This window comes from Centroberyx affinis, unplaced genomic scaffold (genome assembly GCF_046629955.1).
Source record: "Centroberyx affinis isolate AG114_WGS23_722 - 3 ecotype Tasmania unplaced genomic scaffold, CSIRO-AGI_Caff_v1 ptg005882l_1, whole genome shotgun sequence".
NCBI lineage: Eukaryota > Metazoa > Chordata > Actinopteri > Beryciformes > Berycidae > Centroberyx > Centroberyx affinis.
This window is the reverse complement of record NW_027282987.1, coordinates 1,265-20,871: the sequence shown is the minus strand read 5'-3', so window position 1 is coordinate 20,871 and position 19,607 is coordinate 1,265. Positions and strand designations below refer to the sequence as shown.

The following is a 19,607-nucleotide window of genomic DNA, read 5'->3' as shown; positions in this document are numbered from 1 at the left end:
ATGGTCAGGTAATTTACATCTATCCCCCAGTAAAGAAAAGCCATCTCCCCCTAATCTCTCAATTAACTCATTTGGGGTGAAAACACAGAACCTAACACAGCTACTTAAGCCTTCATGTGGAACAATAATATAGTCTACTACCGCTTTTCCTTTAACTGAAACTGAAGTGAAGTTATCCTTGCCCAAGGGTATTCTACCATTGACCACACAACTTTTTACATCTCTCAAAAACTCAATTAATGTTTCCCCATAGCTATTAACAGTACTTTCTAAATTAATTCTGGCAGGAATATTATCCACGTCACTTATACAATCATCAAGACTACCAATACGACTATTGAAGTCCCCACACAGATAAACAGCATCCACATCAGACAGACTAAACATCTGGGCTGTAAAAAACCCAAAAAAGGAATGAGAGCCAGTTGATCTAGTGGATCCTTCTGGAGGTAAATAGCAGGTGAAAATAACAAAACAGTACCCAGAAGACCTATTCTTAAATTGTAGTGCCAGTATCCCTTCCACTGATTTATCCTTTACTTTAACTTCATAAAACTCCCCCCAGATCCTTTAACTGCCTTTATGTGCATTGCTCGGTTGTGACCAAACCAAGTATAAGCCTGTAAGTCAATGCCTTCATTGCATTTTAAATTGCATTAAGTGAGATAATATCAGGATTATGGTCAAGTAGTATTCTTTTTCTGAGTTCACAGTTCCAGACGGTCCAACCGTTTATGTTCCAATGCACTAAAGTGAGATTGTCAACATTTGCGGGTTGGGCAGTTACCGATCAGTTCTCCAGATTCTCTCTCCTCGACCCACGGCTCCTTGTGCTGCGGCTGGCAGTGTTCGCTGGCTCCAGCTGATCACGCCTCAACAGTCTCCCACTACCTGTCAGGAAATACTCCTTTCCAAACGGGAGTTCACTGAGAAGAGTTCTAAAGTTCAGGTTGATCAGCCTCTCCGAGTGTGACTTCGCAGAGTGAATGAAAACGTGATCGAATCTTTCATTATCCCTCAAACTCTGCTTACGACGAAGCACAGCCACTTTATCCTGCTGGGATCGAAGTTCCACCTTGATTACACCTGGCCCCCGTCCTCTTGGCCTCATCCGCTCCGCATTAACAATCTCCGGTATAGGATCACAATGTAATCCCTCAGACAGTAAAGAGTTCACTCTCTCCAGAGGGCTTTCCCCTTCAACAAACGGAAGGCCCACAATAATGATAGACACATCAGACTGGAATTTGAAAGCCGGATGCTTTGCTTCATCCAGTTTTGCCTCCATCCTATCCATTCTAGCAGAAAGCTGTCCAATATCCAAATCAAGGTTATCTTGAATTTGCCTTACTTTATTGTCCATCTCAGCTTTCAGCTCCTCCCGGTTTTCAGCGATAAGTCGCTCAAGTCGTTCCACTTTACAGTCCAAGAGTTTTTCGAGAGAGGTATGCACCTCATTAATCTGTGATTTAAGTGAGGCACTCTGTGATTTAAGTGTCTTAAACTCATCACGATCCGACCTGAGTTCCGCCATGATAGCGTTCATGTCGCTGTTTTCAGCTTCTTTCTTCTCCTTTTGCCGTGTGGAGCGGTCTCCTTTATAAGTCATGTTGTATACAAACGTCAGACTAATTTTAACACAGAATTATTCGGTATTAACTTGATATATTTACTTTTTCCACCGAGCTTGTGAGCCACTTTCTTTCACACGCTGCAACGCCGGCGCATGCGCAAGTAGTATGTTTGAGTGTGAAGTCTCTGGTTTCTCGCTTTGGGGCTACTAAGGTAAGAATACTATTTTTGTTCAAAATACATCTACAATTTTAAGTGCTAAATAAAGTGTTAAACAATATAAATCTGACTTAAATTAAGCAATAATGAAATAAAATGAACTGAAATAAATCAAATAAATATATTTGAAAAACTATAATTTTATTTTATCATTATTGAAACAATGCTTGGTATATAAAAATATACAAACCCACGGCGCATGTTGAATTCCACTAGCTGCCGTTGGCTGCACTGTCGGAAAAAAAAAAGACAGAAATAACTAAAAAACAAAACAATGCTAATTTATTTCAACAGCTAAAATACTTGATTGTAAAAAAAACAAAAAACAAAACAAAAAAAAAGAAAACAAACAAAAAAACAAACAAAAAACAAATTTATCCCATTGCTTGAGTATATAGATTGAGATATAAGTGTCATACTATGAATTTATGTTGTTAATAACATTTTTTTCTTTTTTGTGTTCATACCTGAATCTCATTTAAGAGCACAACTAATGGTGCTGACACCATATCTACAAGATCACCTACAACAACAGCTGCACCAACAACTACCACAACTGATTCCAAAACAAGTATTATAATGGTAACTACAACCACAGAAGCACAACCAACTCAAACAACTACAACAGTATCACCAGCAACTACAACTGCTCCTCCAACCATCACAACTGCCCAAACTACAACTATAGCAACTCCTACAACAACAGCAGTTGCAGCAACAACTACAAGAGCTCCTCCAACAACTAGAACAGCACAATCAAGAACTACAACAGTTCTTCTTACCACCACAACTGCCCACACTACAACAGCAACTCCCACAAGTACAACAGTACAACCAACAACTACAACTGCAGCTGTGACCACAACTGCCAAAACTACAACAGCTACCACAACAATAGCAGCCACACCAACAACTGCAACATCTCTTCCAACAACTACAAACGCTCCAACAACAACTATAACAGTACAACCAACAACTACAACAGTTCCTCCTACCACCACAACTGCCCAGTCTACAACAGTAGGTCCTACAACTACAAGAGCACAACCAACAACTACAACAGCAGCTGCAACAACTACAACAGCCCCTCCAACAGCAACACCAACAACTATATCTACTCCTCCAACCACCACAGCTGTTCAAACTACAACTGTAGCTCCCACAACAACAACAGCAGCACCAACATCTATAAGAGTATCACCGACAACTACATCAGGTTCTCCAACGACTACAACGGCACAACGAACAACTACAACTGCTCCTCCAAGCACAACAACTGCCCAAACTACAACAGCTGCACCCAACACAGCCACACCAACAACTACAACAGCTCTTCCAACAACTCCAACAGCTCAATTAACAACTACAACAGTACAACCAACAACTACAACTGCTCTTCCATCCACAACAATTGCCCAAACTGTAACAGCAGCACCCACCACAACTGCACCAACAACTGCAACAGCTCCTTCAACAACTACAACATCACAATCAACAGCTACAACAGGTCCTCCTAATACCACATCTGCCCAAATTACAACTACCACAACAATAGCAGCCACACCAACAACTACAACAGCTCTTCCAACAATTACAACACCTCCAACAACAACTCCACCAACAACTACAACAGCACAACCAACAACTACAACAGTACTTCCCACCACCACAACTGCCCAAAGTACAACAGCAGCCGCAACAACTACAACAGCTCCTCCAACAGCTCCTTCAACAACTATATCTACTCTTCCAACCACCACAGCTGTTCAAACTACAACTGTAACTCCCACAACTACAACAGCAGCACCAACATCTACAAGAGCAACACCAACAACTACATCAGGTTCTCCAACGACTACAAAAGCACAACAAACAACTACAACTGCTCCTCCAAGCACAACTGCCCAAACTACAACAGCAGCACCCATGACAGCTACACCAACAACTACAGCACTATCATCAACTACAACAGTTCCTCCTACCACCACAACTGCCCAGACTACAACAGCAGCTCCAACAACTACAACAACTGCCCAAACTGTAACAGCAGCACCCACCACAACTGCACCAACAACTGCAACAGCTCCTTCAACAACTACAACATCACAATCAACAGCTACAACAGGTCCTCCTACCACTACAACTGCCCAAATTACAACTACCACAACAATAGCAGCCACACCAACAACTACAACAGCTCTTCCAACAACTACAACAGCTCCAACAACTACAACTGAACTTCCCACCACAACTGCCCAAAGTACAACAGCAGCCGCAACAACTACAACAGCTCCTCCAACAGCAACACCAACAACTATATCTACTCCTCCAACCACCACAACTGTTCAAACTACAACTGTAGCTCCCACAACAACAGCAGCACCAACAACACCAACAACTACATCAGGCTCTCCAACGACTACAACAGCACAACAAACAACTACAACTGCTCCTCCAAGCACAACAACTGCCCAAACTACAACAGCAGCACTCATCACAGCTGCACCAACAACTACAGCACAATCATCAACTACAACAGTTTTTCCTACCACCACAACTTCTCAGACTACAACAGCAGCACAAACAACTACAACAGGAGCACCAACAACTGCATCAGCCCCTCCAACGACTTCAACAGCACAACCAACAACTACAACTGCTCTTCCATCCACAACAACTGCCCAAACTGTAACAGCAGCACCCACCACAACTGCACCAACAACTACAACAGCTCCTTCAACAACTACAACATCACAATCAACAGCTACAACAGGTCCTCCTACCACTACAACTGCCCAACTTACAACTACCACAATAGCAGCCACACCAACAACTACAACAGCTCTTCCAACAACTACAACAGCTCCAACAACAACTCTAACAGCTCCACCAACAACTACAACAGCACAACCAACAACTACAACTGTACTTCCCACCACAACTGCCCAAAGTACAACAGCAGCCGCAACAACTACAACAGCTCCTCCCACAGCAACACCAACAACTATATCTACTCCTCCAACCACCACAACTGTTCAAACTACAACTGTAGCTCCCACAACAACAGCAGCACCAACAACACCAACAGCTCTTCCAACAATTACAACAGCTCCAACAACAACTACAACAGCTCCAACAACAACTACAACAGCTCCAACAACTACAACTGAACTTCCCACCACAACTGCCCAAAGTACAACAGCAGCCGCAACAACTACAACAGCTCCTCCAACAGCAACACCAACAACTATATCTACTCCTCCAACCACCACAACTGTTCAAACTACAACTGTAGCTCCCACAACAACAGCAGCACCAACAACACCAACAACTACATCAGGCTCTCCAACGACTACAACAGCACGACAAACAACTACAACTGCTCCTCCAAGCACAACAACTGCCCAAACTACAACAGCAGCACTCATCACAGCTGCACCAACAACTACAGCACAATCATCAACTACAACAGTTTTTCCTACCACCACAACTTCTCAGACTACAACAGCAGCACAAACAACTACAACAGGAGCACCAACAACTGCATCAGCCCCTCCAACGACTTCAACAGCACAACCAACAACTACAACTGCTCTTCCATCCACAACAACTGCCCAAACTGTAACAGCAGCACCCACCACAACTGCACCAACAACTACAACAGCTCCTTCAACAACTACAACATCACAATCAACAGCTACAACAGGTCCTCCTACCACTACAACTGCCCAACTTACAACTACCACAATAGCAGCCACACCAACAACTACAACAGCTCTTCCAACAACTACAACAGCTCCAACAACAACTCTAACAGCTCCACCAACAACTACAACAGCACAACCAACAACTACAACTGTACTTCCCACCACAACTGCCCAAAGTACAACAGCAGCCGCAACAACTACAACAGCTCCTCCAACAGCAACACCAACAACTATATCTACTCCTCCAACCACCACAACTGTTCAAACTACAACTGTAGCTCCCACAACTACAACAGCAGCACCAACAACTACAACAGCTCTTCCAACAATTACAACAGCTCCAACAACAACTACAACAGTACAAACAACTACAACAGTTCCTTCTACCACCACAACTGCCCAGTCTACAACAGTAGGTCCTACAACTACAACAGCACAACCAATAACTACAACTGCAGCTGTATCCACAACAGCTACCACAACAATAGCAGCCACACCAACAACTACAACAGCTCTTCCAACAACTCCAACAGCTCCACCAACAACTACAACAGCACAACCAACAACTACAACTGTCCTTCCCACCACCACAACTGCCCAAAGTACAACAGCAGTTGCAACAACTACAACAGCAGCACCAACAACTGCATCAGCCCTTCCAACCACCACAACTCTTCAAACTACAACTGTAGCTCCCACAACAACAGCAGCACCAACAACACCAACAACTACATCAGGCTCTCCAACGACTACAACAGCACGACAAACAACTACAACTGCTCCTCCAAGCACAACAACTGCCCAAACTACAACAGCAGCACTCATCACAGCTGCACCAACAACTACAGCACAATCATCAACTACAACAGTTTTTCCTACCACCACAACTTCCCAGACTACAACAGCAGCACAAACAACTACAACAGGAGCACCAACAACTGCATCAGCCCCTCCAACGACTTCAACAGCACAACCAACAACTACAACTGCTCTTCCATCCACAACAACTGCCCAAACTGTAACAGCAGCACCCACCACAACTGCACCAACAACTGCAACAGCTCCTTCAACAACTACAACATCACAATCAACAGCTACAACAGGTCCTCCTACCACTACAACTGCCCAAATTACAACTACCACAATAGCAGCCACACCAACAACTACAACAGCTCTTCCAACAACTACAACAGCTCCAACAACAACTCTAACAGCTCCACCAACAACTACAACAGCACAACCAACAACTACAACTGTACTTCCCACCACAACTGCCCAAAGTACAACAGCAGCCGCAACAACTACAACAGCTCCTCCAACAGCAACACCAACAACTATATCTACTCCTCCAACCACCACAACTGTTCAAACCACAACTGTAGCTCCCACAACTACAACAGCAGCACCAACAACTACAACAGCTCTTCCAACAATTACAACAGCTCCAACAACAACTACAACAGTACAAACAACAACTACAACAGTTCCTTCTACCACCACAACTGCCCAGTCTACAACAGTAGGTCCTACAACTACAACAGCACAACCAATAACTACAACTGCAGCTGTATCCACAACAGCTACCACAACAATAGCAGCCACACCAACAACTACAACAGCTCTTCCAACAACTCCAACAGCTCCACCAACAACTACAACAGCACAACCAACAACTACAACTGTCCTTCCCACCACCACAACTGCCCAAAGTACAACAGCAGTTGCAACAACTACAACAGCAGCACCAACAAGTGCATCAGCCCTTCCAACCACCACAACTGTTCAAACTACAACTGTAGCTCCCACAACAACAGCAGCACCAACAACACCAACAACTACATCAGGCTCTCCAATGACTACAACAGCACAACAAACAACTACAACTGCTCCTCCAAGCACAACAATTGCCCAAACTACAACAGCAGCACTCATCACAACTGCACCAACAACTACAGCACAATCCTCAACTACAACAGTTTTTCCTACCACCACAACTTCCCAGACTACAACAGCAGCACAAACAACTACAACAGGAGCACCAACAACTGCATTAGCCCCTCCAACGACTACAACAGCACAACCAACAACTACAACTGTCCTTCCCACCACCACAACTGCCCAAAGTACAACGGCAGTTGCAACAACTACAACAGCAGCACCAACAAGTGCATCAGCCCTTCCAACCACCACAACTGTTCAAACTACAACTGTAGCTCCCACAACAACAGCAGCACCAACAACACCAACAACTACATCAGGCTCTTCAACAACTACAACAGCTCTTCCAACAATTACAACAGCTCCAACAACAACTCCACCAACAACTACAACAACACAACCAACAACTACAACTGTACTTCCCACCACCACAACTGCACAAAGTACAACAGCATCCGCAACAACTACAACAGCTCCTCCAACAGCTCCTTCAACAACTATATCTACTCTTCCAACCACCACAGCTGTTCAAACTACAACTGTAGCTCCCACAACTACAACAGCAGCACCAACAACTACAACAGCTCTTCCAACAATTACAACAGCTCCAACAACAACTACAACAGTACAAACAACTACAACAGTTCCTTCTACCACCACAACTGCCCAGTCTACAACAGTAGGTCCTACAACTACAACAGCACAACCAATAACTACAACTGCAGCTGTATCCACAACAGCTACCACAACAATAGCAGCCACACCAACAACTACAACAGCTCTTCCAACAACTCCAACAGCTCCACCAACAACTACAACAGCACAACCAACAACTACAACTGTCCTTCCCACCACCACAACTGTCCAAAGTACAACAGCACTTGCAACAACTACAACAGCAGCACCAACAAGTGCATCAGCCCTTCCAACCACCACAACTGTTCAAACTACAACTGTAGCTCCCACAACAACAGCAGCACCAACAACACCAACAACTACATCAGGCTCTCCAACGACTACAACAGCACAACAAACAACTACAACTGCTCCTCCAAGCACAACAACTGCCCAAACTACAACAGCAGCACTCATCACAGCTGCACCAACAACTACAGCACAATCATCAACTACAACAGTTTTTCCTACCACCACAACTTCTCAGACTACAACAGCAGCACAAACAACTACAACAGGAGCACCAACAACTGCATCAGCCCCTCCAACGACTACAACAGCACAACCAACAACTACAACTGCTCCTTCATCCACAACAAATGCCCAAACTGTAACAGCAGCACTCACCACAACTGCACCAACAACTGCAACAGCTCCTTCAACAACTACAACATCACAATCAACAGCTACAACAGGTCCTCCTACCACTACAACTGCCCAAATTACAACTACCACAACAATAGCAGCCACACCAACAACTACAACAGCTCTTCCAACAACTACAACAGCTCCAACAACTACAACTGAACTTCCCACCACAACTGCCCAAAGTACAACAGCAGCCGCAACAACTACAACAGCTCCTCCAACAGCAACACCAACAACTATATCTACTCCTCCAACCACCACAACTGTTCAAACTACAACTGTAGCTCCCACAACAACAGCAGCACCAACAACACCAACAACTACATCAGGCTCTCCAACGACTACAACAGCACAACAAACAACTACAACTGCTCCTCCAAGCACAACAACTGCCCAAACTACAACAGCAGCACTCATCACAGCTGCACCAACAACTACAGCACAATCATCAACTACAACAGTTTTTCCTACCACCACAACTTCTCAGACTACAACAGCAGCACAAACAACTACAACAGGAGCACCAACAACTGCATCAGCCCCTCCAACGACTTCAACAGCACAACCAACAACTACAACTGCTCTTCCATCCACAACAACTGCCCAAACTGTAACAGCAGCACCCACCACAACTGCACCAACAACTACAACAGCTCCTTCAACAACTACAACATCACAATCAACAGCTACAACAGGTCCTCCTACCACTACAACTGCCCAACTTACAACTACCACAATAGCAGCCACACCAACAACTACAACAGCTCTTCCAACAACTACAACAGCTCCAACAACAACTCTAACAGCTCCACCAACAACTACAACAGCACAACCAACAACTACAACTGTACTTCCCACCACAACTGCCCAAAGTACAACAGCAGCCGCAACAACTACAACAGCTCCTCCCACAGCAACACCAACAACTATATCTACTCCTCCAACCACCACAACTGTTCAAACTACAACTGTAGCTCCCACAACAACAGCAGCACCAACAACACCAACAGCTCTTCCAACAATTACAACAGCTCCAACAACAACTACAACAGCTCCAACAACAACTACAACAGCTCCAACAACTACAACTGAACTTCCCACCACAACTGCCCAAAGTACAACAGCAGCCGCAACAACTACAACAGCTCCTCCAACAGCAACACCAACAACTATATCTACTCCTCCAACCACCACAACTGTTCAAACTACAACTGTAGCTCCCACAACAACAGCAGCACCAACAACACCAACAACTACATCAGGCTCTCCAACGACTACAACAGCACGACAAACAACTACAACTGCTCCTCCAAGCACAACAACTGCCCAAACTACAACAGCAGCACTCATCACAGCTGCACCAACAACTACAGCACAATCATCAACTACAACAGTTTTTCCTACCACCACAACTTCTCAGACTACAACAGCAGCACAAACAACTACAACAGGAGCACCAACAACTGCATCAGCCCCTCCAACGACTTCAACAGCACAACCAACAACTACAACTGCTCTTCCATCCACAACAACTGCCCAAACTGTAACAGCAGCACCCACCACAACTGCACCAACAACTACAACAGCTCCTTCAACAACTACAACATCACAATCAACAGCTACAACAGGTCCTCCTACCACTACAACTGCCCAACTTACAACTACCACAATAGCAGCCACACCAACAACTACAACAGCTCTTCCAACAACTACAACAGCTCCAACAACAACTCTAACAGCTCCACCAACAACTACAACAGCACAACCAACAACTACAACTGTACTTCCCACCACAACTGCCCAAAGTACAACAGCAGCCGCAACAACTACAACAGCTCCTCCAACAGCAACACCAACAACTATATCTACTCCTCCAACCACCACAACTGTTCAAACTACAACTGTAGCTCCCACAACTACAACAGCAGCACCAACAACTACAACAGCTCTTCCAACAATTACAACAGCTCCAACAACAACTACAACAGTACAAACAACTACAACAGTTCCTTCTACCACCACAACTGCCCAGTCTACAACAGTAGGTCCTACAACTACAACAGCACAACCAATAACTACAACTGCAGCTGTATCCACAACAGCTACCACAACAATAGCAGCCACACCAACAACTACAACAGCTCTTCCAACAACTCCAACAGCTCCACCAACAACTACAACAGCACAACCAACAACTACAACTGTCCTTCCCACCACCACAACTGCCCAAAGTACAACAGCAGTTGCAACAACTACAACAGCAGCACCAACAACTGCATCAGCCCTTCCAACCACCACAACTCTTCAAACTACAACTGTAGCTCCCACAACAACAGCAGCACCAACAACACCAACAACTACATCAGGCTCTCCAACGACTACAACAGCACGACAAACAACTACAACTGCTCCTCCAAGCACAACAACTGCCCAAACTACAACAGCAGCACTCATCACAGCTGCACCAACAACTACAGCACAATCATCAACTACAACAGTTTTTCCTACCACCACAACTTCCCAGACTACAACAGCAGCACAAACAACTACAACAGGAGCACCAACAACTGCATCAGCCCCTCCAACGACTTCAACAGCACAACCAACAACTACAACTGCTCTTCCATCCACAACAACTGCCCAAACTGTAACAGCAGCACCCACCACAACTGCACCAACAACTGCAACAGCTCCTTCAACAACTACAACATCACAATCAACAGCTACAACAGGTCCTCCTACCACTACAACTGCCCAAATTACAACTACCACAATAGCAGCCACACCAACAACTACAACAGCTCTTCCAACAACTACAACAGCTCCAACAACAACTCTAACAGCTCCACCAACAACTACAACAGCACAACCAACAACTACAACTGTACTTCCCACCACAACTGCCCAAAGTACAACAGCAGCCGCAACAACTACAACAGCTCCTCCAACAGCAACACCAACAACTATATCTACTCCTCCAACCACCACAACTGTTCAAACCACAACTGTAGCTCCCACAACTACAACAGCAGCACCAACAACTACAACAGCTCTTCCAACAATTACAACAGCTCCAACAACAACTACAACAGTACAAACAACAACTACAACAGTTCCTTCTACCACCACAACTGCCCAGTCTACAACAGTAGGTCCTACAACTACAACAGCACAACCAATAACTACAACTGCAGCTGTATCCACAACAGCTACCACAACAATAGCAGCCACACCAACAACTACAACAGCTCTTCCAACAACTCCAACAGCTCCACCAACAACTACAACAGCACAACCAACAACTACAACTGTCCTTCCCACCACCACAACTGCCCAAAGTACAACAGCAGTTGCAACAACTACAACAGCAGCACCAACAAGTGCATCAGCCCTTCCAACCACCACAACTGTTCAAACTACAACTGTAGCTCCCACAACAACAGCAGCACCAACAACACCAACAACTACATCAGGCTCTCCAATGACTACAACAGCACAACAAACAACTACAACTGCTCCTCCAAGCACAACAATTGCCCAAACTACAACAGCAGCACTCATCACAACTGCACCAACAACTACAGCACAATCCTCAACTACAACAGTTTTTCCTACCACCACAACTTCCCAGACTACAACAGCAGCACAAACAACTACAACAGGAGCACCAACAACTGCATTAGCCCCTCCAACGACTACAACAGCACAACCAACAACTACAACTGTCCTTCCCACCACCACAACTGCCCAAAGTACAACGGCAGTTGCAACAACTACAACAGCAGCACCAACAAGTGCATCAGCCCTTCCAACCACCACAACTGTTCAAACTACAACTGTAGCTCCCACAACAACAGCAGCACCAACAACACCAACAACTACATCAGGCTCTTCAACAACTACAACAGCTCTTCCAACAATTACAACAGCTCCAACAACAACTCCACCAACAACTACAACAACACAACCAACAACTACAACTGTACTTCCCACCACCACAACTGCACAAAGTACAACAGCATCCGCAACAACTACAACAGCTCCTCCAACAGCTCCTTCAACAACTATATCTACTCTTCCAACCACCACAGCTGTTCAAACTACAACTGTAGCTCCCACAACTACAACAGCAGCACCAACAACTACAACAGCTCTTCCAACAATTACAACAGCTCCAACAACAACTACAACAGTACAAACAACTACAACAGTTCCTTCTACCACCACAACTGCCCAGTCTACAACAGTAGGTCCTACAACTACAACAGCACAACCAATAACTACAACTGCAGCTGTATCCACAACAGCTACCACAACAATAGCAGCCACACCAACAACTACAACAGCTCTTCCAACAACTCCAACAGCTCCACCAACAACTACAACAGCACAACCAACAACTACAACTGTCCTTCCCACCACCACAACTGTCCAAAGTACAACAGCACTTGCAACAACTACAACAGCAGCACCAACAAGTGCATCAGCCCTTCCAACCACCACAACTGTTCAAACTACAACTGTAGCTCCCACAACAACAGCAGCACCAACAACACCAACAACTACATCAGGCTCTCCAACGACTACAACAGCACAACAAACAACTACAACTGCTCCTCCAAGCACAACAACTGCCCAAACTACAACAGCAGCACTCATCACAGCTGCACCAACAACTACAGCACAATCATCAACTACAACAGTTTTTCCTACCACCACAACTTCTCAGACTACAACAGCAGCACAAACAACTACAACAGGAGCACCAACAACTGCATCAGCCCCTCCAACGACTACAACAGCACAACCAACAACTACAACTGCTCCTTCATCCACAACAAATGCCCAAACTGTAACAGCAGCACTCACCACAACTGCACCAACAACTGCAACAGCTCCTTCAACAACTACAACATCACAATCAACAGCTACAACAGGTCCTCCTACCACTACAACTGCCCAAATTACAACTACCACAACAATAGCAGCCACACCAACAACTACAACAGCTCTTCCAACAACTACAACAGCTCCAACAACAACTCTAACAGCTCCACCAACAACTACAACAGCACAACCAACAACTACAACTGTACTTCCCACCACAACTGCCCAAAGTACAACAGCAGCCGCAACAACTACAACAGCTCCTCCAACAGCAACACCAACAACTATATCTACTCCTCCATCCACCACAACTGTTCAAACTACAACTGTAGCTCCCACAACTACAACAGGACCACCAACAACTACAACAGCTCTTCCAACAATTACAACAGCTCCAGCAACAACTACAACAGTACAAACAACAACTACAACAGTTCCTTCTACCACCACAACTGCCCAGTCTACAACAGTAGGTCCTACAACTACAACAGCACAACCAATAACTACAACTGCAGCTGTATCCACAACAGCTACCACAGCAATAGCAGCCACACCAACAACTACAACAGCTCTTCCAACAACTCCAACAGCTCCACCAACAACTACAACAGCACAACCAACAACTACAACTGTCCTTCCCACCACCACAACTGCCCAAAGTACAACAGCAGTTGCAACAACTACAACAGCAGCACCAACAAGTGCATCAGCCCTTCCAACCACCACAACTGTTCAAACTACAACTGTAGCTCCCACAACAACAGCAGCACCAACAACACCAACAACTACATCAGGCTCTCCAACGACTACAACAGCACAACAAACAACTACAACTGCTCCTCCAAGCACAACAATTGCCCAAACTACAACAGCAGCACTCATCACAGCTGCACCAACAACTACAGCACAATCATCAACTACAACAGTTTTTCCTACCACCACAACTTCTCAGACTACAACAGCAGCACAAACAACTACAACAGGAGCACCAACAACTGCATCAGCCCCTCCAACGACTACAACAGCACAACCAACAACTACAACTGCTCTTCCATCCACAACAACTGCCCAAACTGTAACAGCAGCACCCAACACAACTGCACCAACAACTGCAACAGCTCCTTCAACAACTACAACATCACAATCAACAGCTACAACAGGTCCTCCTACCACTACAACTGCCCAAATTACAACTACCACAACAATAGCAGCCACACCAACAACTACAACAGCTCTTCCAACAACTACAACAGCTCCACCAACAACTACAACAGCACAACCAACAACTACAACTGTACTTCCCACCACAACTGCCCAAAGTACAACAGCAGCCGCAACAACTACAACAGCTCTTCCAACATCAACACCAACAACTATATCTACTCCTCCAACCACCACAACTGTTCAAACTACAACTGTAGCTCCCACAACTACAACAGCAGCACCAACAACTACAACAGCTCTTCCAACAATTACAACAGCTCCAGCAACAACTACAACAGTACAAACAACAACTACAACAGTTCCTTCTACCACCACAACTGCCCAGTCTACAACAGTAGGTCCTACAACTACAACAGCACAACCAATAACTACAACTGCAGCTGTATCCACAACAGCTACCACAACAATAGCAGCCACACCAACAACTACAACAGCTCTTCCAACAACTCCAACAGCTCCACCAACAACTACAACTGTCCTTCCCACCACCACAACTGCCCAAAGTACAACAGCAGCCGCAACAACTACAACAGCAGCACCAATAACTGCATCAGCCCCTCCAACCACCACAACTGTTCAAACTACAACTGTAGCTCCCACAACAACAGCAGCACCAACAACACCAACAACTACATCAGGCTCTCCAACGACTACAACAGCACGACAAACAACTACAACTGCTCCTCCAAGCACAACAACTGCCCAAACTACAACAGCAGCACTCATCACAGCTGCACCAACAACTACAGCACAATCATCAACTACAACAGTTTTTCCTACCACCACAACTTCTCAGACTACAACAGCAGCACAAACAACTACAACAAGAGCACCAACAACTGCATCAGCCCCTCCAACGACTACAACAGCACAACCAACAACTACAACTGCTCTTCCATCCACAACAACTGCCCAAACTGTAACAGCAGCACCCACCACAACTGCACCAACAACTGCAACAGCTCCTTCAACAACTACAACATCACAATCAACAGCTACAACAGGTCCTCCTACCACTACAACTGCCCAAATTACAACTACCACAACAATAGCAGCCACACCAACAATTACAACAGCTCTTCCAACAACTACAACAGCTCCACCAACAACTACAACAGCACAACCAACAACTACAACTGTACTTCCCACCACAACTGCCCAAAGTACAACAGCAGCCGCAACAACTACAACAGCTCTTCCAACAACTCCACCAACAACTACAACTGTCCTTCCCACCACCACAACTGCCCAAAGTACAACAGCAGCCGCAACAACTACAACAGCAGCACCAATAACTGCATCAGCCCCTCCAACCACCACAACTGTTCAAACTACAACTTTAGCTCCCACAACAACAACAGCACCACCAACAACACCAACAACTACATCAGGCTCTCCAACGACTACAACAGCACAACAAACAACTACAACTGCTCCTCCAAGCACAACAACTGCCCAAACTACAACAGCAGCACTCATCACAGCTGCACCAACAACTACAGCACAATCATCAACTACAACAGTTTTTCCTACCACCACAACTTCCCAGACTACAACAGCAGCACAAACAACTACAACAGGAGCACCAACAACTACAACAGCTCTTCCAACAATTACAACAGCTCCAGCAACAACTACAACAGTACAAACAACTACAACAGTTCCTTCTACCACCACAACTGCCCAGTCTACAACAGTAGGTCCTACAACTACAACAGCACAACCAATAACTACAACTGCAGCTGTATCCACAACAGCTACCACAACAATAGCAGCCACACCAACAACTACAACAGCTCTTCCAACAACTCCAACAGCTCCACCAACAACTACAACAGCACAACCAACAACTACAACTGTCCTTCCCACCACCACAACTGCCCAAAGTACAACAGCAGTTGCAACAACTACAACAGCAGCACCAACAAGTGCATCAGCCCTTCCAACCACCACAACTGTTCAAACTACAACTGTAGCTCCCACAACAACAGCAGCACCAACAACACCAACAACTACATCAGGCTCTCCAACAACTACAACAGCTCTTCCAACAATTACAACAGCTCCAACAACAACTCCACCAACAACTACAACAGCACAACCAACAACTACAACTGTACCTACCACCACCACAACTGCACAAAGTACAACAGCATCCGCAACAACTACAACAGCTCCTCCAACAGCTCCTCCAACAGCTTCTTCAACAACTATATCTACTCTTCCAACCACCACAGCTGTTCAAACTACAACTGTAGCTACCACAACAATAGCAGCCACACCAACAACTACAACAGCTTTTCCAACAGCTCCAACAGCTCCACCAACAACTACAACAGCACAACCGACAACTACAACTGTCCTTCCCACCACCACAACTGCCCAAAGTACAACAGCAGTTGCAACAACTACAACAGCAGCACCAACAACTGCATCAGCCCTTCCAACCACCACAACTCTTCAAACTACAACTGTAGCTCCCACAACAACAGCAGCACCAACAAGACCTACAACTACATCAGGCTCTCCAACGACTACAACAGCACAACAAACAACTACAACTGCTCCTCCAAGCACAACAACTACCCAAACTACAACAGCAGCACTCATCACAGCTGCACCAACAACTACAGCACAATCATCAACTACAACAGTTTTTCCTACCACCACAACTTCCCAGACTACAACAGCAGCACAAACAACTACAACAGGAGCACCAACAACTGCATCAGCCCCTCCAACGACTACAACAGCACAACCAACAACTACAACTGCTCTTCCATCCACAACAACTGCCCAAACTGTAACAGCAGCACCCACCACAACTGCACCAACAACTGCACCAACAACTGCAACAGCTCCTTCAACAACTACAACATCACAATCAACAGCTACAACAGGTCCTCCTACCACTACAACTGCCCAAATTACAACTACCACAACAATAGCAGCCACACCAACAACTACAACAGCTCTTCCAACAACTACAACAGCTCCACCAACAACTACAACAGCACAACCAACAACTACAACTGTACCTCCCACCACAACTGCCCAAAGTACAACAGCAGCCGCAACAACTACAACAGCTCTTCCAACATCAACACCAACAACTATATCTACTCCTCCAACCACCACAACTGTTCAAACTACAACTGTAGCTCCCACAACTACAACAGCAGCACCAACAACTACAACAGCTCTTCCAACAATTACAACAGCTCCAGCGACAACTACAACAGTACAAACAACAACTACAACAGTTCCTTCTACCACCACAACTGCCCAGTCTACAACAGTAGGTCCTACAACTACAACAGCACAACCAATAACTACAACTGCAGCTGTATCCACAACAGCTACCACAACAATAGCAGCCACACCAACAACTACAACAGCTCTTCCAACAACTCCAACAGCTCCACCAACAACTACAACTGTCCTTCCCACCACCACAACTGCCCAAAGTACAACAGCAGCCGCAACAACTACAACAGCAGCACCAATAACTGCATCAGCCCCTCCAACCACCACAACTGTTCAAACTACAACTGTAGCTCCCACAACAACAACAGCACCACCAACAACACCAACAACTACATCAGGCTCTCCAACGACTACAACAGCACAACAAACAACTACAACTGCTCCTCCAAGCACAACAACTGCCCAAACTACAACAGCTGCACCCATCACAGCTGCACCAACAACTACAGCACAATCATCAACTACAACAGTTCCTCCTACCACCACAACTTCCCGGACTACAACAGCAGCTCCCACAACTACAACAGCAGCAGCACCAACAGCAGCACTAACAACTACATCAGCAGCACCATCAACTACCCTACCTATGTCTACATTAAGTAGCAGCACAATGGTAAGTCATAGTCATAGCATTATCATTTTTCATCCCATTTTTTATACAACCTTTTAATAGTTTTTTTTTTATCATTAAAATATGTATTAATGCACAGTTAATATAAGACCCATTTTTAACACTTTTTTGTCAAAGCATAAAACAAGCAACTCCAGTCACAGTGGTGAAAATTAACATTACAATTTCCTTTTTTGAACACCTACTGATACTGATACTTACCATTAATACCACTAATGAATTCCATTGCCAGACATCATGATGTTTGAATTCCTCAATCCACCCCCACCAATGCGTGTACCTTCGTATCAATCGTTTTACTTATTTAAGTGCAATAAATGAAAGAACGATTTCACTGCCTTTTTGCTTTTGCATTTGAGTTGACACCACAGAAAACGGAAAGAGAGATGTGCATTTTTCCTTTTAAGACAAGATAAGATAAGATAAGATAAAATAGCACTTTATTGATCCCCCCTGGGGAAATTCAGGTGCCACAGCATGCAATTGACGGACAATGCCAAAGAAGTAAAGTATGTCAACTACAAGGTAATAAAGAAATAAAGGAAATAGCTACAAACATAGAATAAAGATAATGAACATAATATATAACAATAGAGACAATAGAGATCAAAAGTAGAACAAAAGTAGTGCAAAAAGAGCGAAAAAGTAGCTACAATATAGAGAAAAATGGAAAAGTAGAGAAGAAAAGTGGGATCTGCTGTGACAGGCTGCCACCCACGACGGCGCCACTACTACACTTTTTGCTTTTAGTTTGTCAATCCAGAAAATAAGTAAGTATTGCGGAGGTGTGGACAGGACAGGCCCTGACTCCCAGACGGACCTCAATTTCAGAGTAAAAG

At 45.0% G+C, this 19,607-nt stretch overlaps 1 protein-coding gene across 1 annotated transcript; it reads left to right on the top strand.

Annotated features, from left to right (window-relative positions):
• Positions 1–18,740, top strand: LOC139667909 (GATA zinc finger domain-containing protein 14-like). Its single transcript, XM_071547397.1, has 15 exons — positions 1–8; positions 2,927–3,069; positions 3,593–3,685; positions 3,908–3,991; positions 4,357–4,674; positions 5,290–5,607; positions 6,524–6,788; positions 7,475–7,663; positions 8,630–8,898; positions 9,247–9,564; positions 10,180–10,497; positions 11,284–11,601; positions 12,391–12,553; positions 13,520–13,696; positions 18,608–18,740. The coding sequence occupies exons 1-15, from the start codon at positions 1–3 to the stop codon at positions 18,738–18,740; spliced, it is 3,114 nt and encodes a 1,037-aa protein (XP_071403498.1).
• Positions 18,741–19,607: the final 867 nt, after the last annotated feature.

What these genes read in the sequence shown, in the direction of transcription:
- LOC139667909 (XM_071547397.1), top strand. An exon ending in TACAACAGCAGCACCAACAA is followed by an intron (nt 7,664 to 8,629) that starts GTGCATCAGCCC and finishes CAACTACAACAG; the next exon opens with GAGCACCAACAACTGCATCA. An exon ending in CTCCAACAACAACTCTAACA is followed by an intron (nt 9,565 to 10,179) that starts GCTCCACCAACA and finishes ACAACTTCTCAG; the next exon opens with ACTACAACAGCAGCACAAAC.